Source organism: Anser anser, assembly GCF_964211835.1.
Source record: "Anser anser genome assembly, chromosome: 5".
Taxonomy (NCBI): domain Eukaryota; kingdom Metazoa; phylum Chordata; class Aves; order Anseriformes; family Anatidae; genus Anser; species Anser anser.
In genome coordinates, this window is record NC_139725.1 from 38,622,154 (window position 1) to 38,644,913 (window position 22,760).

General features: G+C 52.9%; 2 protein-coding genes across 4 annotated transcripts in view; one reads left to right on the forward strand and one right to left on the reverse strand.

Annotated features, from left to right (window-relative positions):
- Positions 1 to 267: 267 nt before the first annotated feature.
- IGF2 (insulin like growth factor 2) lies at positions 268 to 18,355 on the forward strand. Of its 2 annotated transcripts, none has more exons than XM_083838549.1 (4): positions 268 to 793; positions 6,425 to 6,587; positions 12,702 to 12,868; positions 13,612 to 18,355. In XM_083838549.1, exons 1-4 carry the CDS (start codon positions 692 to 694, stop codon positions 13,852 to 13,854), a joined length of 675 nt encoding a protein of 224 aa, XP_083694675.1. In that variant the 5' UTR covers positions 268 to 691; the 3' UTR covers positions 13,855 to 18,355. The 2 variants fall into 2 exon arrangements, with proteins under 2 accessions (XP_083694675.1, XP_083694676.1); XM_083838550.1 differs by lacking the exon at positions 268 to 793 and adding an exon at positions 1,409 to 1,881.
- The window catches only part of LOC310900487 (uncharacterized protein), a 220,257-nt gene continuing 211,485 nt past the window's right edge, over positions 13,989 to 22,760 (reverse strand). Inside the window, exon 6 of one of the 2 annotated variants that reach the window (XR_014585153.1) lies at positions 13,989 to 20,878. The gene's annotated coding sequence lies outside the window, so the exon portion shown is untranslated. Of the gene's footprint in view, positions 21,031 to 22,760 lie in introns of both variants that reach the window. The other variant, XR_014585154.1, reaches the window with a different exon arrangement.

A 22,760-nucleotide genomic window follows, 5' to 3' on the forward strand; every position in this document is an offset into this window, starting at 1 on the left:
GCGCAGCCCCCGGACCCCCCCAGGCCGGGGGCCGGCCGGGGTGGGCTAAAGACCCCTCCAGGGCAGGGAAAGCCTGCGGCTGCAACTTCCCGTCGCTCCCCGAGCTGGACTTCGCAGGGTTACGAAGAAGGGAGGGAGAAAGAGGGAGGGATCGCTCTGCAACATTATTGGCTGCGTGGCCGGGCTGGTGTTCGCTGGGGAAGTCAGAGCATGCCCATTGGGGGGGTATAAAAGGGGGGCAGCCGGAGCGCTTTGCCTGTCTCCTCGCTCGTGGGGCAGCCAGCCGGGAGCAGCGGGCAGCCAGGCAGCCGGCCCCTCCGCCCCGGCCAGGGGGACGCAGTCAGTAAACACCACCACAACAAAAAGTGAGAGCCACCCAAGGGGCAGCCAAAGCAGGAGGAGAGAAAGAGGAGGAGGAAAAAAAAAGGCAAAAAAAGGGGGGAACAAGGAGAAAAAATAACAAAAGAAAAAAAGGAACAAGAAAAGGAAAAAAAAAGGAAAAAATAGGAGAAGGAAGGAAAGCGCTCGCTCGCTCTCTAGAATAACAAAATACCTAATCGTAACAAAATAACATCCTCCAGACAAATTCAAGCAGGGACTTGACATACCAAAAAGGCAAAGCGAGGAGAGCAAGCCAGGGCGCGGGGAAGGCGAGCCAAAGCCGCGATCGCTGCCAGGGCCGGACAGCAGCATGGCAAGCGCCGGGGCACACACGGATGAGCGCTGCCGGCAGCCTGCCTTCCTCCCCGGCCCGCCGCCGCCAGAAGTTGAGAGTAGCAGCGGCAGCGCCAAGGTAAGCGCCGCTCCGAGCCGCGCCGAGCCGTGCCGAGCCGTGCCACGCCGCGCCTAGCCGTGCCACGCCGCGCGATGCTTGTGCCGCGGGATGCTTGTGCCGTGCCGCGCCGCGCCGAGCCGAGCCGAGCCGTGCCGGCTCCGCTGCCCGCCCTCCCCACGCGTGTCACTAGAGGGACCCCGAGAGCCGGCCCAGCCCGGGCTGCCCGCGGCCAACTTGCGGGCTGTGCGCGGCGGGGGGTGCGGTGCGGTGCGGGGACCCCCCGGGCACCCCCAGGGTACCCGCGCGCCTTTTGGCGATGGGCGTTTTTCCGCCTTTTTTTTTTTTTTAATAATTATTTATTTTTTATTTGCTTTAAAAAAATTATTATTATTATTTTTGCGTGGGTGGGGGGCGCGCAGCGCTGCCCGCATCCCCCTGCGAGGCTCCTGCGCGCCCCTTGCGCGGGGCGTGCGCGGAGAGGATGCGGAGAAGGCGGGGGGGGGGGAGCGGCGTAGAGGGGGCGTGGGGCAGTCCCGGGTGGGCTGAGGGGGCCGGGGGCAGCACGGCGCGTGTGCGGGCAGCCGCGATCGTGCGTGGGCCGGGCTGGCCCCGGCGGCGGGGCCGGGGCTATGCGAGGTCACGGCGGCCCCTGGCTGCCCGGCGCGCTGCGCTCCGCGCCCGGGCTTTGGGAGCGGGGACCCGGCGGGGAGCAGCGAGGAGCTGCTGGGCTCTCATCCGAAAGAACACCGCGGCGTGTTGGGTCCCGGAGGGATAAAAATACAGAGAGGGAAAAACAAGAGAGCGAAGCCAAAATGGAGTGAGAGTTAATGGTTGGCACCGAGCCTTCGACTTTGTGTGATTTTTTTTTTTTTTTGCTTCCTTCCCAATTGCTTTTCCCTACAGTAATTGTTTTAAGAGAGCAACTTGGAAGGGTTTTAGCACTCTGTTGAGCAGTGGGGAATTGGGGCACATGAGGAAACTCAGACTTAGCGTAACTGTACCAGCAGATGTGGCTGCCTTGCCTCCAGCCAGCGGTGCCTCGGCAGGCACTTCTGGCCCGCCGGGGCTCGCGCCGGCACCACGGGGCCACCGCGCGTGAAAATCAGGTTGGTGGGGGATGCCTCGGGAAAAGCTCTGCTTTAACCCTCAGGTCCAGGCTTCCTACATGAAGCCTGCAGTTTTCTTCCCAGTGCCAGGGTGTGCTTGGGAGGGCTCCGTTTTCTTTGTTTTTATTTATTGTCAGGTTGTGTGTGTGTGTGTGTGTGTGTGTGTGTGTGGCTTCTTTCGCTTAGCAGGGTTCAGTGTGTTGGGTTTATTTCTCCTCCTCCTGACTTGATTTACAGTGGAGTTGAGGAGCCTGGGTTGTGGGTTCTGTAGGGGTGACTTTGTGCTAAGGACATCTGGAGGAATAAAACTGACTGACACTCCTGATTTGAGCTCTGCTGAACTGTTTTGGACCCAACTTGACAATTTTGGTGGGGGTGAGCGGGTCAGAGCTGTAAATCTTGCTCCACGTTGTCGACACCCACACGAGTTCACTCAGCCTTTCAAAGGGGCTATCCCAGCTCCTGTGAAAATTCATTAAGGGATAAAAGATTTGACACCGCAGGTCCCCTCCCACCGCCGCATGAAACTGGAGAGCCAAAATGCGTCTGCGTGTGTGTCCCGGCGCTGCTCCTGACAGGTGATCCTTTTTGCAGCCTGCCTGCAGGGCTGCTGCTTTGACCAAGCAACCCAGAGGTGTCGGTGCGTGTCTCGCCATTGATTCCTATAGGCTTTGGAGCGAGCCCTACTTGCCTCGCAGAGCAAAGCACTTCTGTACGTCTTTTCTTTTTTTAAATAAAGCAAACACAGCAGGTGAGGTCTTATTTTTAGAGGGACGGAGGAGCTGGTGCGCTTCCAGAATTGCATACGAGCACTGGAAGTGGCCCACCCTCTCCTGCTCGTGTCCTGGGACTGACCTCTCGGCTCCGTTTTCGGGCTGGCTTCACTTTTCGAGGCTGCTGTGTCCAAGGGGGTGAAGAGATGCAAAAGGAGGGAGTCAGGGGGGCACGGGGGGAGGGAATCTGCGCTGGGGCCGCAGCCTGGCACTGGCAGGGTTAACGCAGCTCTGCCAAGACATAAAGCAATCTGAATGTGTTGTGGGAATATCACTTGTCAGTAAACTCCAGTCACCACAATTTCTGATTTAACAGCTTAACTTGCTGTTAACTTTCCCTGCTATGCTCCAGGTTTCGGCCGTGGAGGCAGAAAGGCGAGAGGAACAATAAAGAAAGGAGTTAAGTGAGGCTACTAAATCGGACTTAAATCCCTTCCCTGGATCCTGCTGCCAGCTGTCTTTAGAAGAGTTAAGCAAGATTGCATTTCCTTTTTTTTTTTTTTTTTTTTCTGCCGTAAATCAACTGTTTCTGGGCCGCCTACCAAAATTTGTGCAATACTCCCCAGTGGGGTGAGTAAATGGGACTGAATACCCCATTCACCTTTCCGAGCTTGGTTTTTCCGTAGCTCCGGGAGCCCTTGCTGCAGCGCCGCGGGGTGCGGGACGGGAGGAAAGGTGACCCTCGGCACGGGGCTGCTGATGGGGATGAGCGGCGAAGACAAAAAAGCGATGGCTAAAAATAGATGCAGCGCTGCCAACCTCAGCCATATAAGTGTCATGCGAGCCAGGTGCCAAGAATCGAGAGTTTTTGTTTTTTTTTTTATTGCTGTCAAGCCCAGAGATCAGAGCTGAGCAGCGAAACCCCTGGTCCTGGGTGGATTTTATCCACCTCGATGGTCAAAAGTTTTGTAGTTTGAAGCCTGCTTCCTCCAAGATGAGGGTCCGAGGTCTCATCCTTTCTCCTTTAAACAAAAGTGGAGGCTCTTCTGCAGCCAGGAGCCTCCAGGGATAAGGATTTGGGGAGGGAACACGTGGCCAGGGTGGCAGGAGGGATGCAGGGTGCCCCCGACAGAGGTACGGCACGCGACGGCTGCTCTCCATCGGGTACCACTGGGCGCCTCCCCCCAGCTCCTCCACCCAGGGGGAGATTTTGGCTGCCAAAGGTGCCTGCCAAGGGCTGTCTGTGCATCCCTCTCCGCTCTCAGGAGGAATAACACAGCAATACGCTCCGTCTCGCAGTTGTTGGCGATGTCTGTGTGCTCCCCATGCACATGGGTGCATGGATTTTGGGATGCAGGGATGCCTTGGCTCCAGCCCCTGTGCTGGGATGAGGATGCTCTCTCTGGGAGCGGGTGCTGCTCGCTGCACGAGCACTGGGCATCTCCTGCAGCAGCAATACACCGATCTGCCTGCTTTTTTGGCGGTGTGATGGAGGCTGGGCTGCAAAAATGTGGATTTCCACCCCCCACCCCCCCATCCCACAGCACTCGTTTAGGCTGACAACTTTCTTGCCCTTTTAGACGCTGCACTGCTCCACAAACTGCGAGATTTGTAATTTATTTATTTATTTATTTCTGTCCAAATCCAAATTTTGCAGACTGGGCCATCTGTCAATTCCCTCCTACGTTGTTCTGTTCATATTAAATTGTAATGAAGGCCAGACTGAAGGAGGAATTAGGTCAGACAGGAGGTTCAGTTTTTTGGGAGATGTTGCCCAAGAGAGGCACCGTGGTTTGGTTGGCTCCGCGCAAGCCTGGATGCAAGGGATGCCTGAGCCTTCCTCTGAGATTTGGCAACCGGGCCTTTTTAGCACATTGTGGCCTCTTGGCCTCCGAATCCCCAGCAGCTGGACAGAAATCGCCTCTCCAGCTGATCATGCAGCAAATCCTTAAAAAATCCTCCAGGCAGCCTTGCGCAGGAGGGCGGCTCCGCTCTGCTGCAGACCTGCTTTCAGGCTCGCTCCCATCACGCTGGTGCTGGTCCAAGGGGACTTTCTCTGTTGGCGTGCTACCACCGGTGACCTGGCTGTCACCGGGCTGCGGAGAGGTGCTCGGGGTTCCCTGAGTGCATGGAGCATCCTTCACGTAGCAGCCCCATGGTGAGGGAGCATCTCCACCCACCCAGGGCAGTTTTCTGGTCCCACACGTACTGGTGTGGAGAAGGGAAGGAGAAAGAGCCTTGCATCTGCACAGGAGATTATTTTCTAATTTTTCCTTGTTTTCTGCCCTGGTTCAAACTGCACCCTGAGATGTTTGACCTCTCCCCATGCACATGCCTGGGGGTTGCAGTCAGTATGACCAATTTAGCCCTGTTTTACAAGGATGAAACTCTGGTGGGCATAGCATCTCCCCTAGTCCTTTAGGAAAACAGTCACCACATCGTTCCTGTTACCTGTTGCATGAGGGAGGCTCTGCAGTACAAATGAAGGCTCCGAGGGTTTCAACGTGTGATGTTGGGCAGGGATTAAGCCATGGTGACTGAAGCCACATGCAGAGTGTTGGGTACCCGATGGTTGAATTGGGAGGGAAGAGCTTACAGGGTTGTGCTGGGTGTCTTCAGAGGGGTGACAGCATTTGGACCATCCTCATCCTCATGGCTTTGGCCCACATGGCTTCAGGAGGATTTCCCACTCAGTGTTTTGGGCTTGGACACCCTAAAAGAGCTTGCACCTGGAGGCAGGCAAGGCTTGCACCTGCAGCTCGGCTTTTGCAGTAGCCAGTGCTTTGCAAAGGAGAAGTTTTTTTTTTTTTAACCCTGCAGACCGTATCAGATCTTCCCAGCACCAGATAGTGCATCTATAGCATGATGCTGCCGTGCCTCAAGCAACACAGGTGATGCTGTGGTGATGATACCTGCTGCTCGGAAGAGCTCACAGCTCATGAGCACAGCAGCTTTCCAGCACTACTGGCACGCCGTGCCCATAGAAATTGGTAATAAGGGTGGCTTTGTTGCTGGCAGGACTGTAGTGGGGCCCCTGGGGACCTGGGCTAATTTCCTGGCTGCGCTGCAGACTTCCCCTGTGACCTTGGGCGAGTCATTTAATCTATCCCGGGCTTCGGCTCCATCTCCGAGCATCCCGCGGGGGTGAGGTAATATTCATTAACTGATATTATTCTCGAGTTGCTCAGATGCTATGGTGATGAAAGCTGGAGGTGAAACCCAGCGCCTCGGCTGAGCGTTAGTGGAGAGAAGGGCTGCTCTGCTGGAGATTTAGCACTCGCCCACGGGGGCTGCTGTTTTGACACAATTCCCCCCTTCATTTTGAGCTGAGCTCTTGGCCACCACCGTTGCTTGTAGCCATGCAGCGATGCTCGTCACTGAGGGATGACACAGGGATGTTGCATCACCCAGTGGGGCAACAGCATCCCTGTGCTGACACCCCTGTGGTCCCCAGCCGCGTCTCCCCAGGGACCGCTGTGCTCCCGAGGGATGTCTTTCTGGTCCTGTCCCTCCCAGGCAAACACGAATTGTGCAATCAGCCCCCTGATTGCCTGAGCAGTGCCTTTTGGATGCCTGGGGCGAAGGCCACTACTCCCCGGTAGAAGCCAGCTTTCCTCAAAAGCGAAAAGTTCATTCGCTCTGGCTTTGGGGAAGCGTGCGTTCGGGTAGGGCACGGGAAGCTTTCATCAAAAGCGAAAACAAGCCACCTCCTGACAATCACTTGAATGATTTCCCATTTATAAGGGAAAAAAATAAATAATGAGGGTGGCGGTGGTGGTGGCAGAGGGGGGGTCTCTGGCGCCACGCTAACGCTGTGCCTCCATCCCCAGGTGCAGAGGATGTGCGTGGCCCGGCGGCTGCTGCTGCTGCTGCTGGCCTTCCTGGCCTACGCGTTGGATTCGGCTGCGGCGTACGGCACAGCGGAGACTCTCTGCGGCGGGGAGCTGGTGGACACGCTGCAGTTTGTCTGCGGGGACAGGGGCTTCTACTTCAGTAAGTTTCACGTGCTCACGTGGGATGCTCGGGGCCCGCGCCGTGCAGTGCTGGGACATCCACGCCAGGTGCAGAATGTGCTGGGGGAGGTGGGGTGAGATGGAAAGGACAGGTTCTCCACCCTGTTGCTTTTCCTAATGGCAGTGTGCATGGCGAGGAGAGGAGTGAGACAAGCGACAAGCTCAGGTGATGCTGAGCACTGTTTTGGTGGACTCGGTCCCGTGGGGAAACGGGGTGCTGAAGTCAGATATCGCTGGGGAGCGGCGATAGGTGTTTGGTTTGCTGGTAATGGGAGCAAGTCATCAAAATAATGAAGGTTTCTGCTGAGCTTGGGCTCTGGATTCTTTTAAAACCCAGGCAGGCTGTATCCACAGCTTCTGGTTGCTCCCCAAATACTCCTGGTGGCCTCCTGACTACCTCCTGATGACAGTGATGGTGCACCCTTTTCCAGCACAGCTAGTGCCAAAAACCGTGGTGTTGCTGTCATCTGCAGAATGCAGTGACCTTGAGGACAGTTGCCTGGAGCACGCTTTCCCTTGTGGTGTTTTGGAGGTCTGGACCGTTCACATGGGCAGCACAAGAGCTCAGCTGGTGAGCGGGGAGGAGGAGGAGTAAGGCGGTAGCGATGGATGCTCAGCAGTACGTGAGCAGGGGAGGGTGCCTTCAGCGTGACGATGGCATTATAGTGGCCCTGAGAGTGAAGACCCCCTGTCCTGCAGCCTGATGGGGACTGAACCCTGTAACAAACTACAGGAGAGATGTGAAGGCAAGCAGCAGGGAAAGGATGCACACAGCAGCTGCACGGGGCACCATGTGCTTGGCAGTCTTGCCTCTGCTCTGGTTGGCGGAAAATGAATTAAAGCGATGTGCAAGGTCACTCTTGAGTAATGTGGCGAGTTGTTTTTTGGAACAGTGGTGCTGAGAGCCTCTCCTCCCAGTCTGGCCTTTGCAGGGAAAGGGGTGCTGCATGGTCAGGAGAAGATCCTGGGTGCCAGTGCCCAACCAGGCTGGGCTGAGCCCGGCTGAGGTCTGCCCCATCCAGAGGCTGGGCAGGGGGCTGCCAGGTCCAGCTGCCACCAGGGCTCAGCCCATGTGATGTCCCAAGGGTGGTGGCACTGCAGGTGGCTTTTCCACTAGCCAGGTCCCCTACAAGATGCTTTTGGGCAGGTGGCGATGCTTTTGGGGACACCGTTCCTTTCTCTCTGAGCCCAGCTGGGGGGTCTGCACCATAACTGCCCTTCCTCTCATCTTGCCCTCCACATTTTCTAAAACCACTGAGCCCACTCCAGAGCTCAGCTGGGGCAAGGGACACAGGTTTCTCCCTCCCATCTGTGGCAAGTTCCTCTCGTGCTCTCACGCCTCTTCCTATCCCTCTCTATACAGAAGAGCATCCGTCTCCCTCCCCGTGTCTCTATTCCCTCCTCCCCCTCTCTGGGGATGAAACGGAATGGGGCTTTTGTTTTACAGACAAATTGACCTCCTTTCACCTCGAATAACCCGGCCTCCCAGTCCAAATAAAAACACTTTTGAAGGCAGACAAGTAGCTTCGTGCCAAGTGGCCAGTCTGGTGATTGCAAGAGGATTCTCACTCTTTTTTATTTTTATTTTTCACCTGTCCCCTCCCTTCTGGTTGAATATTTCTGGAGAGCTCAGGTGCCGAGGGATGAAGGAAGCCCCACCAGTCCCATATTTTAACCTCTTCAGCCTTTGACCAGTCAGCACTGAACACGCATTTGGGTACCAGCTCTACTTGACGAGGGCATGGGCATCCCCAGTTCACCTCTTTCTTCCCATCAGTTGATCCAATAAAGAGATTGATTCTTCTGCCTACATTAGTCTTCACTTCTAGATCCTCATGGCTAACACTACTGCCCCTGCGTAGGCTCTATAGGGCGTGCTTATGTTGCATGATCGTGGTTTATGTCCTGAAACTGGGTATGGGATTGTCCTGAACACTTCTCGGCCTGCTGTTGGTGTCAGAAATGCATCCTGATGAGCAACCTGTGTTAACAGCATGGTTCATACCGGAGGTAGATGGCTTTGATGGCCTCACCCCACAGATATGGGTGACCCCATGTGCTGGAAAGGGCTTGCTTTGAACAGCCGCCTGGTAATCTTGGGAAAAAAAAAAAGGAAATAGCATGAAAATCCACCAGTTTTTCTGCTGCGGTGGTGATTTTAGCTAAGGCATACCTTCCCTGCTCTGAGCTGCAGCAGTTTGCATCCAGCTCCAGCACATCAGCAGTGTTTCACACCCCTGGTGTCCCATGGTGGGGACATAGGCAGCCTGGACCCAGGAGGGTGCACCCCAAGGACCATGATGTCCGTCTGTCCATTGGCACAGAGAGGTGCCCATGGAGGTACCGTGATGGCAGATGCTTGGACTGAGGATGTTGAAGCTGCCTCCCAAATCCCCTATCTCGGGTACTTCATTGGCTTTATTTGGCATCCCACTACCAGGCTTTTACCATTTCCACTACTTTTTTTGAGGGATGTAGCAACCATCTAGAGATACATTGCTTTACCTGATCTGTTTGTGAAAGGGACAACACTTTGCATGGCGCATCCGTGGGGACGAGTGCCACCGGTCCCATGGCAAGCACTTGACATGTCCCTGGTGCACCTGAGACCTGCAGCAGCGATGCCACCAAGAGCTGGGGCTGCAAAGGAGCAGCTCCAACGGGGCTGGAGCCTGCAGCTGCAGCCGCTGCCTTGCTCTCCTCTTTCTGCTGCAATCCCCTTCCATGACTGAAGGCTTTTGGGGCCGGCACGCAGGTGTCGGCAAGGTGATGCCGTCCCGCAGCATGACCTCAAGGAGGGAAAAAAAAATAAAAAAAAAAAGAGAGAAAAAAAGAAAAAGGTCAAGAGGAAGCCCTGGTGGCGAATTTGCTGTCATGCTCCGCCGGCGGGGAGGGGAGAAGGGGCTGCGGGGGGAGAGGCGTCCAACTTCTCTGTAAACAACAGCTCCTGTTTCCTCCTTTCCAACAGCTGATAAGAATTTAGCTCTTTGCGGCCGCTTGTGCTGACGGGGCACATTCTTGTGCGCCGCTGCTCCTGCGAATAATACTAGGAAAAAGCAGGGGGGAAAGCGCGGTGCCGGGGCTGGGGGAGGGCCAGGCTGGGGGCACTGGGACGGGGCCGGAGCTGCACAAAGGCCCCCTTGTTGCTCCCAACATTCCTGCGTCAGGGGCGCGGGTACTGTTTGCACCCAAAGTCCCCTTCCACTCGGCTTGCCGCCTGATGGACCGGAGGAGAGGGGAGCTGAGGGTGGGGAGGCGCCTCGGTGCAGTGATGCCGGGGAAGGGAGCCTCATGTCCCCACCCTGGGTGCCACCACCTCTGAGCTGCAGGTACACAGCTACCGCCCCCGGGCTGTCCCGGGAACACTGTTAGGATGCTCAGCAATCCCCATTGGGATGCCTGGCAATCGCCGTCGGGATAGCGCGATGCCACCCAGCACCAGCTGGCAGAGGCTTTTGGTGGAGAACAGGTTGGGGAAAAAGGGAGAATAGCCGTTTTCCAAGTCCCCTGAGAAGGCCGGGAGGAAGTACGTTTCCTTGGGAGAAGGTGGCATTTGCCGAAATGGGAAGTAGTAGGGGAGCGTGGGAGGAGAAGCGCTTCACCTCCTGCTTTGCTATGACCCTGGCTTTGGTGGTGACGTTAAAGTGAGATGCCACTGATGGGTGAACGCCAGGAAAATCAACCTTTAGTCCATGCGTAAATCGCAGTACGGAACAAACCCCTTTTCCTAATCCAGGTCAGCGGCCATATCGCTGTAAACTAGAAATTTCCTGGCATCTTTTCCCCTGGTTGTTAATCTCCAGGTGCTTTCTGGGGCTAAATCCCAGCTTGTTGTTTGCCAGCTTTTGTTGTTCTTGTTGTTTTCCCTGCAGCAGCACTCCCCTAGAGGATGGGGATGGCATTTGGCACCATGGGCATGGACAATTATGTAATGGGAGATCTGCACCCCCAGCCCCTCGCCGCGATGCTGGCGGCAAGCAAGGGGAACAGCATGTAGGGACTTCATGCAACACATGAAGGGCAGTGCTTGAGGGCTGGGGATGTATCCATAAGGTGGGCAAAGCAAGGGGCATGGATAGCTGAGGGCTGGCTCTCCCAAAAAGTACCCTTTATGGTGGGGTGTTTGCATGGGTTTAGATGCTCTGGTCCATAAGTATATGTGCTTAAATATATATTGCATATATATATTGCATATACATACGAAGACTATATGCACGTGGCCCCCTTCTCCTCTGGGCATCACCACCTGGAGTGCCTGCACTGAGGTCATGTATATGGCAGCAGGCAACCAACTCATCCACCTGCCTATACAAGGAGGGCCCAATCCAGCATACTTGTGGCCACGAGCATTTTAAAGACAGAAAAACAAACTCCCAGCAGTGCTCCCTTCACTGAGCCCTGGCTGAGACTGAGCTATCCTTCTCACCTTCCCATATAGCTGGCTAAGGGTCATCTCTGAATTTTTCCCAGAGAAAAAGAAAAAAAATAAGAGGGGGGTGATGCAAGGGGGAAGAATGTGGAAAACGAAACATTTGAGCTGCCTCCCGAAGGTGGGCTGCATGTTATGAGTCAGCCGTCCCATCGCGGTGCACCCGATGCCGCGCTTGCTCTCACGACCTCAGAGCACGGTGGTGGTGCTCCAGTGTTGAGCAGAGGGCTTACTGCAAACGGAGCAAGTTTAACAGCTAGCAGGTGCTGTGCTGCCAGGGGCTTTGCTATTGCAGGGTGTGTGTTGAGGTTGGGTCACGGCATTTTGCATGCCAGCGTTGTGCATGCAGTGCTGCACTGCAAATCCGTGCCTGCATTGTGTATTTGGGGTTGCTTTGCACACGCAGGGCTGCGTTGGATGTGCATGGCTGCATTGCAACGTGGGGGGCTGCATTGCAATGTGGGGGGCTGCACTGCAATGTGTGGGGCTGCATTGCACATGCAGAAAGCTGCTGGGCTTTGCATGTTGTCCCGGGGCACTTTGAGTGGGCATCCAGGTGGGGTACCCCTTAGGGAAATCAGCCAGGCCCATAAGATCTAAACAGTACAAATATTTGAGTGCCTGCTTCATCTGGAGCGTGTGGTGGGGACCATGGGTCATGCATGGGGCCAAAGCAGCGTCTGCCCCGCTGGATCCCATCTGCAAACCTCACATGTGCTGCTCTGCCTCTGAGTAGGCTGTGCTCCCCTCTACCTGAGCCCTTCACCTCGCCACTCTGTACATGAAAACACAGAGAAAACCCTCTAGTTTGGGGCCACTATACATTTAGGAAGTTGCAGTTCCTGAGCAAATTTGTTTTGCATCTGAAATCCAAATTTGCTCCTCTCTTCTATTTCAAGAGGGGGAGGCACAAAGCAAAACCAGTGTGAGCCTTCCCCCCGGAGTGGTTTGGCTGTAATTAAACACCGGCGCGAGATGCACTCGGTTGTTGCCGCGCTGGACACTGGCTTTCACATCCTTCTGCAGGGAGAAACAGGAGAGGAACCGTTATTAAAAGATTAAGTTTAATAGCTATTCTTGGCGTGCCGTTGTGAGCCTGTATTCTTTCTGCAGCTGTCTCCGAGCTGTCCCATCTGGTAAAATTTAGCCGCGTTGGTTCGCTTCACCTGCCCGAGCGTCAACACGGCAGAGGGAGGCTGGCAGCCGCAGCGCTGCGCTGCTTCTTTCTAATAAAACGAGCTTGCCAGGATCAACATCACAGACGTTCGTGGTAATCGGTGCGGCGTCTGCATCCGGACTGCCGTCCGTGCCGGGCTCGCTAAGGAGCAATAGGAAGGGAATAAATTACAGCAATAGAAAGTGCCCTTAATTAGCATCGTGTGCACGCGGGGAGCCCCATCGGCATTGAGAGCATTTGTCTGGGGAAGGCTTCATGTGAAGCTCAGGCATTTTGTAGGCACGTGTTGAAGGAGATGAGTGTTTTAGGGGAAATGCTGCTGGTTTGGAAGCGTGCGTGCAGTGACTGGGGGGTGATGGAGCTGGTGGACATGATGGTGGGGGTCACCAGTCTGGTCACAGCTGGAGGGATGCCTCCAAGGCAGAGGCTAGAGGGTGACAAGGTCTGGTCTGTATTGATGGCTAACACCGAGGCCTCTGCCCTTGCAGGTAGGCCAGTGGGACGAAATAACAGGAGGATCAACCGCGGCATTGTGGAGGAGTGCTGCTTTCGGAGCTGCGACCTGGCTCTGCTGGAAACCTACTGCGCCAAGTCTGTCAAGTCTGAGCGCGACCTCTCCGCCACCTCCCTCGTGGGCCTCCCGGCACTCAACAAGGTAGGGATGGCCCCGGGTTTGGCGTCTCTCTGGAACAAGAAGGAGAGGAAAAGATAGGAAGGCCTTGGAGGGGAGAGGACAATTGCTGGCTCTAGGATCCGCTGCTTCTGCAGCCAAGGCAGCGTGCAGAGCCTTCAAGAGTTTATGGCCACGGGGGAGTCAAATAACTTGCAGAAAACAAACTTTTAATCACAGATTGGTTTGTGTTGGACGGGAACCCTGAGGAGCATCTAGTCCAACCCCCCGGCCATGGGCAGGGACATCTTTCACTAGATCACATTGCCCAAAGCCCCATGCAACCCAACTTTGAACACCTCCAAGGATGGGGCATCCACAGCTTCTCTGGGCAACCTGTGCCAGTGCCTCACCACTCTCGTTGTGAAGAAATTCTTCCTTATATCCAATCTTTTCTGGTCTGAAACCATTGCCCCTTCTCCTCTCCCCACAGGCCCTGCTACAGCCTTTCTCCAGCTTCATTATATATTGACAGGCTGCAGCAAGGAGCCCCTGGAGCCCTCTCCAGGCTGAACAGCCCCAATGTTCTCAGTCTTTCCTCACAGGAGAGGTTCTCCAGCCCCTGATCATTCTCATGGCCCTCCTCCAGACCCACTCTACCAGGCCTGAGTCTTTCTTGTGCTGTGGGCCCCATAAAACCAGTAATGTGGGGTGGGGCAGACAGAGCTCATGGGCAGGGTCAGCCATGTTCCTCATGCTGACACTGACGTTGCTTTTCCCCTCTCCAGGAGAGCCTCCAGAAGCCCTCGCATGCCAAGTACTCCAAGTACGACGTGTGGCAGAAGAAGAGCTCCCAGCGGCTGCAGCGGGAGGTGCCCGGCATCCTACGCGCCCGCCGGTACCGGTGGCAGGCCGAGGGGCTGCAAGCAGCCGAGGAAGCCAGGGTGCTGCATCGCCCCCTCATCTCCTTGCCCAGCCAGCGGCCCCCAGCGCCGCGAGCATCCCCCGAAGCCACCGGCCCCCAGGAATGAACCATGACTGGCCGGCTCCATTTGTGATCTCCCGGGGAGAGACTGGCGAGACCTGGCCCCCCCCGAGCCCCTCCGTCCCCGAGCCGAGGAGCGGGGCGGTGGGGCGCCATCACGCCGCTCTGGCCCCAACCAAACAACTGACACAAGCAAGGAGGGGATGGTGGCGGCGGCACGCGGCGTCCTCCTTTCGGGGTGGGGGGGAGGGTTGTTTCGTTTCCCAGGCCTGTCTCGTTTCCCCCGCGCACCCAGTATTTTTCAAGCCTTGTACTTGCAAAGGGACAGTTGGGCACTTGAACTTTTTTTTGCTGCCGGGCGCTGCGTGACATCCCCGGTGCCAACACCAGAAGACAAAAGAAAGAGCAAGAGGGAAAAAGGATATGAAGTTAACTTTTTTTTTTATTTTTTATTTTTTCTCGAGAAGAGGAGTCCATTCCGTGTCTTTCTTGACAATAAAGTGAAAAACAGAAACAAATGGGGAGAAATGTTGAGGGATGTAACTTTTTTGCCTCATTCCCACCCCACTTTTTTTTCTCCTTTTATTTTGTTTTCGTTGGTAACTTTTCTTAATTTTTATAACTTTCTTTTGCACCTTTAAAAAGAAAACGTAACTGAGACGAAGTTCCGAGGAGACCCATCTGCATTTTTTGTGTGTGTGCTTAATTACAAGATTCCAAATCGACTTGCACCTTTTTGAAATCATCGCTGACGGGAGAAAGAGAGGAAGAGGAGAGAGAGAGAGAGAAAGAGAGAGAGAAGAAAAAGGAAAGGGGAGAAAAAAAAAAGAAAAAAGTGAGCTGATGCTCACTTTAAATGGAGGAGGCGTCTGCATTGCACATTTGCCACGGATTTAGTTGATTTATATATATAATATATTATATAACTTTTTTGGCAAAAAAAGCACTATTTTTATGGGACATTTTGTGTAGTATCTGAAGAGGGATTGTAATGTTTAAAATGTGTTATGGTGCTAAAGTAAGTTGGAAGGGAAAAAACCCAGAAATAGAAAGGGAGGGTGGGGAGGGAAGGACAAGATAGCGAATACTGAACTTGAAATTTTAGCTTTTCGTTTTAGGAAAAGTGTGATAAATGTGTTTCTTTTCTCTTCTGAAATATAGCTTGGTCATGACCATATGAGCTAGTTGGCTGTCACTCACGTACACAGATGCACGCACACACAGAAATACATCTACACGCATCCTTTATTTTTTTTTTTGTAGAAAAAAAAACAAAACAAAACACAACACAACGATTTAGTCTAAAAGGGAACTGTTCTAGAGACAAACTGCTTTGAATGGTGAAGGTATTGCCAGGTTACAACTCCAGGCCCTGCTTCTGCGCGGAGCTCGGCTCCTCCATCCTCCCAACCCTGGCGGCTTGCTTGCGCGAGCCGAGGCCCTGCCGAAGCGCCAGCCCCACCATCTCCTTTTCCTCCTCTTGCCCTTCATGTCCTTCTCGCAGAACCCCCTTGCTCTCCTCCCCTTGCCCCAACGAGCTGGGGCCGCGGAGGATGGCAGCCAGGACTGATGGGGACCCCCCAACATGGGGCAGGCCTCCCCCCCGGCACGGTGGCCTCCACCTGCTGGGTGGCTGGGATGGGTTGACGGGAGGGAGGAGAGGCAACTCTCTGGCTTTGAGGCTCAGGACTCGACAAGCAGATGGGTTGGAGAGGTGGGCAGAGGGCTGTAAAATAGGTTGGTTTTTAAAATAATATATATTATCTGTCTAGGAACCGTAAAGAGGGGGGAATCAATTACATCTCCCTGTGATATACTCTCACTTGCTAATAAAATGGGGACACTCTGTTAACCAGTTCTGTACTTGCTTTGTCTTATATATCCATACATTTAAAACATAAAAAAAAAGACTACTTGAATTGTATTCTATCTCGTGGTTTTGAGGGGAGGGCTAGGGGGAGTCTCGAGAGGGGGAGGATTTTAATGTATAATCCTTTTGTTTGTTATTACCTTGCAATGTTGAGCCATGAAGCCTTTGTTTAAAAAAATGGCACTGCAATACACGACAAAGAAAATCCTTTATTTATTTTATTAAATATATATGGAAAAGAATGAAAATTGGTCCAAATCATGGGGGGGGCGGGGGGGGAGGGAAGGGAAGTGGGTGGGGTGGGGAAGGCAGAATAAAAACAGAGCAATTGCAAATAATTGACTTTTTTTTTTTTCCTTTTCATGTGTCTTTTTTTAAAAGAAACCTAGTTTTTATTTTTTAAAAAGAGAAGTAAAAGCTTTCCTGGATGCTTTGTACCAAAACAAGAAAAATGAAAAAAAAAAAAAAAAGAAAAGAAAATCTGTTAAGCAAATAAATATCCATCCAGAATACGGAGCCTGACTTTTTCCTTTATTTTGGTTTATTTTTGCTCTCGGGGTTGGAGTTGGGTGTGGAGAAGGCCACACCAAGCGACAAGGGACCTTCATCACAAGACGTTTCTAGATTCAGATTTCCTGTTTTCTCTGCTTTCTCGAGGCAGATATCACCTCTCAATTTTTAGCCGTCCCGCTCAGCTGCTTTTCATCACTTAAAACCATCACACACTGGTGCAAACAGGAGGTAAAATGCTGTGATATCCTGCTTGGTAGTAATTCCCACTGATGTAGAGCGATGGCTGGGCAAAGTAGTGCCAAGGCATCCCCCAAATCCTCAAATTCAGCCAGATGTCATGCCGTCTGTGCAGTCCCACAGGCACAGCCAAAATCCCGGTCCTGTTGTGGGACCTGGCTGGATCCAAACCCCCCCACCCCAGACAACCTGGGTTGGAAAAGCTTTACCACCTTGAAAACAGAGTCAAAGATTTAGGCACTTGAAAATGCATATATTAAACCAGTATTTTTTTAAGTTTACAGTAAGCCAAACAGCAGATTTTTTTTTTTTTTTTTATGGTTAGTCAAGAGGGTTTTCGCACAGATACGGGGCTGGCTGCTTCCTTTGGGCATTCAGAGATGGTTTTAAAAAGAGGTTAAACCTCAGCAATATCTCTTGCTTGCTTCTTCCAGGGAGCAAAGCAAAGTGGCTGGGAGCACTGTAAAGATGCTAATACCGTTTCCAAGCACCACATTGATGCTGCTGGAAGTGGCCTCAGTTCTGGGCAAAGCACTAAAAGTCCTCTCTGTTGAGCAAAATAAAATAAATTATGGACTTTGGTGCTTGCATGGGTGTACTGAGTTCTCTTCCTTCCTGGGGTGTTGACATGCTTGACACCTTATGCATCCCCATATTTGCAGTGGGATCATTGCATCGGTGGGACAAAAATGCAGAACCATGGTGGGGTTTAGGTAGCGAGGCCAGGGATGCTGGCAAGAGCAGCATGAGCACATCATGCCCCTGCACAGGAGAAAGTGGCTCATTTTTACCTCTCCTCTCCACCTCATCCTGCCATGGGGCCAGAGCAGAGTGGTGATTTGGGGGCCATTTGTTGGATAACCAGGAAGTTGTTCAAAATGTGCCCTCTTTGGCTCGGTGAGCTGCTGACTGGCTTGCAAGGAGAGATCCAAGCAGCCACAGGGAGCTCTGAGCCTGATCCTGGCCAGCAAGGACCCGTGGGTGGGTGAGACTGGGTGAGATGGGACCTTCACTTCAGCTCAAGTTCCTCCTATTGCTATTGTGGGTCAGCAGATAAATCGCAGGCACAGCTTGGAAATCCCTGGGGAGGAACAGCTTGGTGTGGGTCCAGACACCCAGCAAACCTCCACATCCATCCCAGGTGGCCCAGCAACCTCCTGCTCTGCTGGCACACGAGAAGACAAGGGGGCAAAGGAAAACACCAGCAGAAAAGTCTGAAATGTTGTTGAGTGCCCCAGGGAGGACTGGGAAAGTCACCCCCTTGGTCTCAGGGTTAGCAGGTAGCTCTGCAGGAGGCAACACTTCACAGGGCATTTTTCCAGTGGGATACATGGTGAGATATGGGGAAAGAGGGAGTGTGCAGCTTGCTGTATTGAGGTGGCCACAGCCTTTGCAAGGTGCATAAATCACTGTCTTGGCTTTATCTGGATATGAGTAGATACAGGGAGAAAAAAAAAAACACACACACACAAAACACCAACCAACACGTACTGTTTATTGTTATTATTTCAATCCAGAAGCAGCTGAGCTGTTTTCCTAGCATTCAATGAGTAGTGCTAGTGCCATCAGGACAGACTCAGCCTCCAAGCTGCTTCCTCCACCTCTATATCCCCTAAAAATTTCATCCATTTCACTCTTTGGCTCTCAAAAGCTCATTGTTTGCTTGCTTGTTTGTTTTTGGTGATGTACCTAGCTGCACTAAATGAAGGAAAGAACTGTGTTTGTTTTTGTTTTAAATAATTTTCTTGTATGTTATTGTCCGCTGATGTTTTATATGGCTGTGGGGAAGCCTGGGCAAGGCGTTGATGCATCACGGATTATTTCACTTGTCTGCACTCAGCAATAGGCAAGGCTTAGACTGCCCGGATTCTGCACCTATTGTACTTCCCATTTGTAATGCATTATCAATAAAGCAAATCAGTTACAATAAGCTCCTGGCACCTGGTATCTTTTTCTCCCTCTTGCCTTGTTTCTGTGCTCCCAGCTGTGCTCACCCTGAGGAATGCACTTGCTCATTAAGATCAGGTCAGCCTTTGCAGGGAGCCCTGTGAGAGCCTCTTTCCCTGCCTTGTATCTGCCAACAGCAAACCTCTCCTGGGTTTCAGAGCCCTGTGTTTCCTGAGTTGTGGTGAGGACCTCTGGGTAGCAAACTCAAGCCCAGCTTTGCTTTCTTTGTGCACTGCTCATTGACCCTGTTGAAGAAGCTCATAGATTTGTGTTCATGGACGATAAGCTGAAATATCAAAGTTTTTATTTTTCTAGAAACATAAACCAACAAGAGAGCCAATTATTTCCTGTTTCAGGGGAGGAACAAGGTGGGATGGTAGAACTGGGAAGAAGGCATGAACTCAGTGGCCATATTTTTGGCTTGTCACGGTTTGGTCTACGAAGCAGCTACTCAGCCTGCAGTAACGAAGTGAGGGAAGCAGATTCACAGTGAGGCATGCCTGGAAACATCCCCAGCTCCTTAAGCAGACCCCAAAACCGTGAACCGTATGTGCATTTTGGGTACAATTGTCTTAAGCTCCACGACAGGAGCATGGGCACCTGCGGGAGTACGCCCCAGCTTCTAGGCCAGAGTATCTCCCCATCATCCCTCCCTAAATATTTCTGGAATAGGAATTTTTGACACTTGATTATCCTGTCCCAAGCCAGAAGGGCACACTGATAACGGCAATCTTTGTTTTCTTCACAGCTGGGGCAGAGCTGCAAAGGAAGGGAGGCGATTAGGAGAATATTAAGACTTCATCTTCCAAGATGTTGTTGCTTCTGTTCCTCCTCCCTCTGCCCTCCATTCCCCATGCTTAGCAAAGAAAGCTGCAGGAGTATTATTTCTCAAGGCCTACAGTGACGTCAATATGCGGGGTATTTATTTATGAAATTGAATCTAACAGTGGGGGAGAGAGGAGCAGAGGAAGATGGACGCGCAGGGCCAGCAGCTGCCAAATTATAACAGAGCTGTAACCTCCCAGTATTTTCCTACCCTCTTTCTGTGGGAGGGATGCGGTGCCCACAGCTCCAGAGGCCCAGGAAAAGCAAGGAGAAAAAAGAAAAACAGGAAAGGCCGAGTTAGCAGGAAAGGTGCAGTAAGAGGATGGCCTAGAGGAGGTAAATAGCCCCCTTTTGGTGCTGGGGTATTCAGCTTCAGTCCTTCCCCAGGGAGGGCAGCGCTGCAGGCACTGGCCTCCAGGCAGGCTGTGACCAGGTTCGAGCAGCCTTTTGCTCTCAACCTGTTTGATCTTTATAGAGGAAAGTCAGGAAGGGTTGAAACACCAGCCCGAGAACTAATTTCTCCTTTTGATGCCCCTTCTTCATTCACTGTTTCAGGCCTAGGCAGCAAAAACTCCAATGAGCATCAGGAGAAGATGCCTTTGGGCATCTCCCTCTTTGCGCAGGTGGAAGCTTGGCCAGCAGGGCCCAGGTTTTGGTTTCCTTGGTGGGGTTTGTCCCCAAAAGAGGGGAAGAGGCAGACTCACCGCCATCCTCTGCGAGCAGGTGGTCCCTTGCTGGCTTGGAAGAAATGCTCACAGATGGAAGTAGGGGAGGATGGCTTTTGCCTTTCCCAGTAGCATATACTAGGGTTGGGAAATGAGGAGAGGGAAAGGCAAGCACACAAATATGAGCATGGAAATCAAAATGTGCTAAAGGAGCACTGCAGATCTCCAGGTCTGTTGTCAAAGCCCCGGGTTTCCTGGAATTCCCCTCCTGACTTCCTATAGCCGTGCATGGGGAGGAGGCAATGCCCTGGCAAGCTGCCCCCTGTGAAGGCTTCGCTCAGCTCTGCCGCTGCTTTCCGTGCCCTTGCAGACGGCATCAAGGTGTCAGCCAGCCCAGAGCTTATTGTTTATCCAAAATAAGGCAAGACGGACATGTTCTGGGGATCTGTTTACAAGTCAGGCTATCTCCAGTTATATAATGACACAAGCCTCGCTGCCAGCAAATTGTTGCTGCGAGCCGGGGAAGACAATTAGATCGCCTCTCCGGGCGGCGAGCGCGGACAATGCAGGCTTTGTGCCACCCGGCCACCAGCCCCGGCATCCGCGGCATGTCTTCGGAGGAAGAGGTGGCCATGGGGAGGTGGCGCGGGAGGGCTCGGGGGCGCCAGGGCCGGAGCCGGTCTGCGAGCGCCTTCCTGTCCGGGCAGCAAGGGGCTGACAGTAAATCGGCCGTCGCGACGTGGGGCGAAAGCAGCTCTGACCCCTCGGCTGCAAAATGGGATGGGGAAGTTTTCGGTGTCCGGCTTCCTGCGCTTCCTCCTGGTGTGCTGATGGGTTTGGGCGCTCGCTGAGGCTCCTGGCGCTGCTTGCGGAGTCAGTGGAAAAAATGTGGTAGCTGGAGATGGGAAATACCAAACCTGCTCAGAAATGCACTCGCTTACAAGCGAAAGGTGGTTTCCGGGTGAACTTGTATTCCTGGCATCCGTGGAAATTCAACAGTGCTGCAATGAAACCTGCAAGGAACGATAGCTGGGATAGCTTCTGACCTCTCAGAAATGGGCCACAACCAGCTTCTAGCAGAGGTCCGGACATGGTCCTGGGCAACCTGACTTCGTCAACAGCCTTAGATTAATTCAGTGAAGTTGCTCATTGCATCAAGAAGAAGCTAGGGAAAGAAAAACACTCGTAAGAGAATGCTGCCTGCATGATGACTAAGGGTATGTGTAGCTGCGTTTGCAGGGAAGTGCCAATAAACATCACTAAATCCTCGTGCTTCGAGGAGCTGAGGGCTGGTGGCCTGAGGGCAGAGGACACTTCTGCTGGCAGCTTGCTAGGACCTGTGCTGAGCCCTTTCACTCCATCCTCTGCAGTGCTGCCCACTGGCTTCATGGGAAGCAGAGTGTTTAATTAAATATGCTCCTGCTCTGAACCGCTTGGGAGGTTCCTGATCTCCTGGACAAACGTAGATTTACTTTCTGCTGAGAGCATAGTCATGCTGGCTGCAAAAGCTATGTGTGAAGCCACGCTGCGTATAACTAGATGCATCGTCTGTTTGCAGAGCTCACTCAGGGCTAGCAAAGCACACCTGATGTGCGTGCCCATTGCACAGTTTCTTGGACCTCCAGTCCATCCAGGTGGCAGGCAGAAGTTACCGGTCGCAGTAGCAACCACGAACCTGCCTGAGACACAATGCTTGTCTCGGCCCAGCCCAGAGAAATAATTCCTTCTGGAAGTGAGTCATGTTTCTTCGTCTTTTGAGCCACTTCAAGCAATTTATCTTGCAGACTTTCTGGCTACATTTACATAAAATGCATCCTTCCTTTCTTTCTATTCCTGGTTGCATGCATGGGGTTATTTTAGATGGTCTGTGCAGAGGTCACAGTGACACCGACACAGCGTGGCGAGCACGCTAGGCTTTTGGTAGGTGCTCTGCAAGGCCTGGGCAGGCAGCAGCTCCTGGTTTCCCTGGGCACTTGCAACGGATTTACATGTCAGCACAACGAGAAATCAGGCTAAGCTGCTGCTTGCTGCCAGAAACTCCATGAGTTAGCCTACAAAGAGCAAGTTGTAGACATGAATAACCTCACAAGACCTCTGGAAGTGAAGGGAGTACGGGTTACTGGCAAAGTTAGGGAGGTGTAAGGGAGGATGGGAAAGCGAAGAGGCTTCCAGGAATGGCTTGTGCATGAGTACAGCATGGTTAGGAACTGTTCCTCCCTGAGCTCTGAGTGTAGGCTATTATTTATATCCCCACAGGTCTGCCAAGGCTCGATGCCTGCAGCCTTGGAGCTGGAACTCCAGCTCTGAGCAAGCTGGAGGCTTTCATTCATGCCTACGAGATGCAATCAGACCCTTCGGATTCTGAGGGCAAGCAAGGCTGAGAATAAAAATAGTGCAAGGCCTTCATAAGATCCACCTTACGGCTTGGTTTCCATGCCAAGTAAAGCAGGTATCTTCAGGGTGGAGAAGAAATGACTGGGAGGTGGATGAGAGGCCTGTGAGCAGCGTGGGAGCAGGGACGGGGCAGCCTTTGCAGTCTCGTGCTGTGCAGGAACAGGCAGAGCTACCTGAAGCCAGCTACCTGAGAAACCAACAAAGGGAGATGGCTCTCCATGCACCAGGTAGCAGGTCTCGGGACCTTCTTACCAAAGGGTGTTGTGGATAGAAGTTTACATGGAGATTCAAGGAGAGTTCACGGAAAAGGAATCCACTGAGAGTTACTAAATACATAGACGCCATATCTGGCTCAGGAAGTTCCTGAGCTGAAAATAGTTGGAGGCTGGGGAAGTACTGTATATGTTTGCCCTTGTTCTTACTTCTCCCTAGGCTTCCACTCATGGGCTCTGATGGATGCCGGATGTTAGGTTGGATAGACCTTTGGTCTGACCTAGCGTG

What these genes read in the sequence shown, in the direction of transcription:
- IGF2 (XM_083838549.1), top strand. Translation starts at nt 692, where the DNA reads ATGGCAAGCGCCGGGGCACACACGGATGAGCGCTGCCGGCAGCCTGCC. An exon ending in GTAGCAGCGGCAGCGCCAAG is followed by an intron (nt 794 to 6,424) that starts GTAAGCGCCGCT and finishes CTCCATCCCCAG; the next exon opens with GTGCAGAGGATGTGCGTGGC. An exon ending in GGACAGGGGCTTCTACTTCA is followed by an intron (nt 6,588 to 12,701) that starts GTAAGTTTCACG and finishes CTGCCCTTGCAG; the next exon opens with GTAGGCCAGTGGGACGAAAT.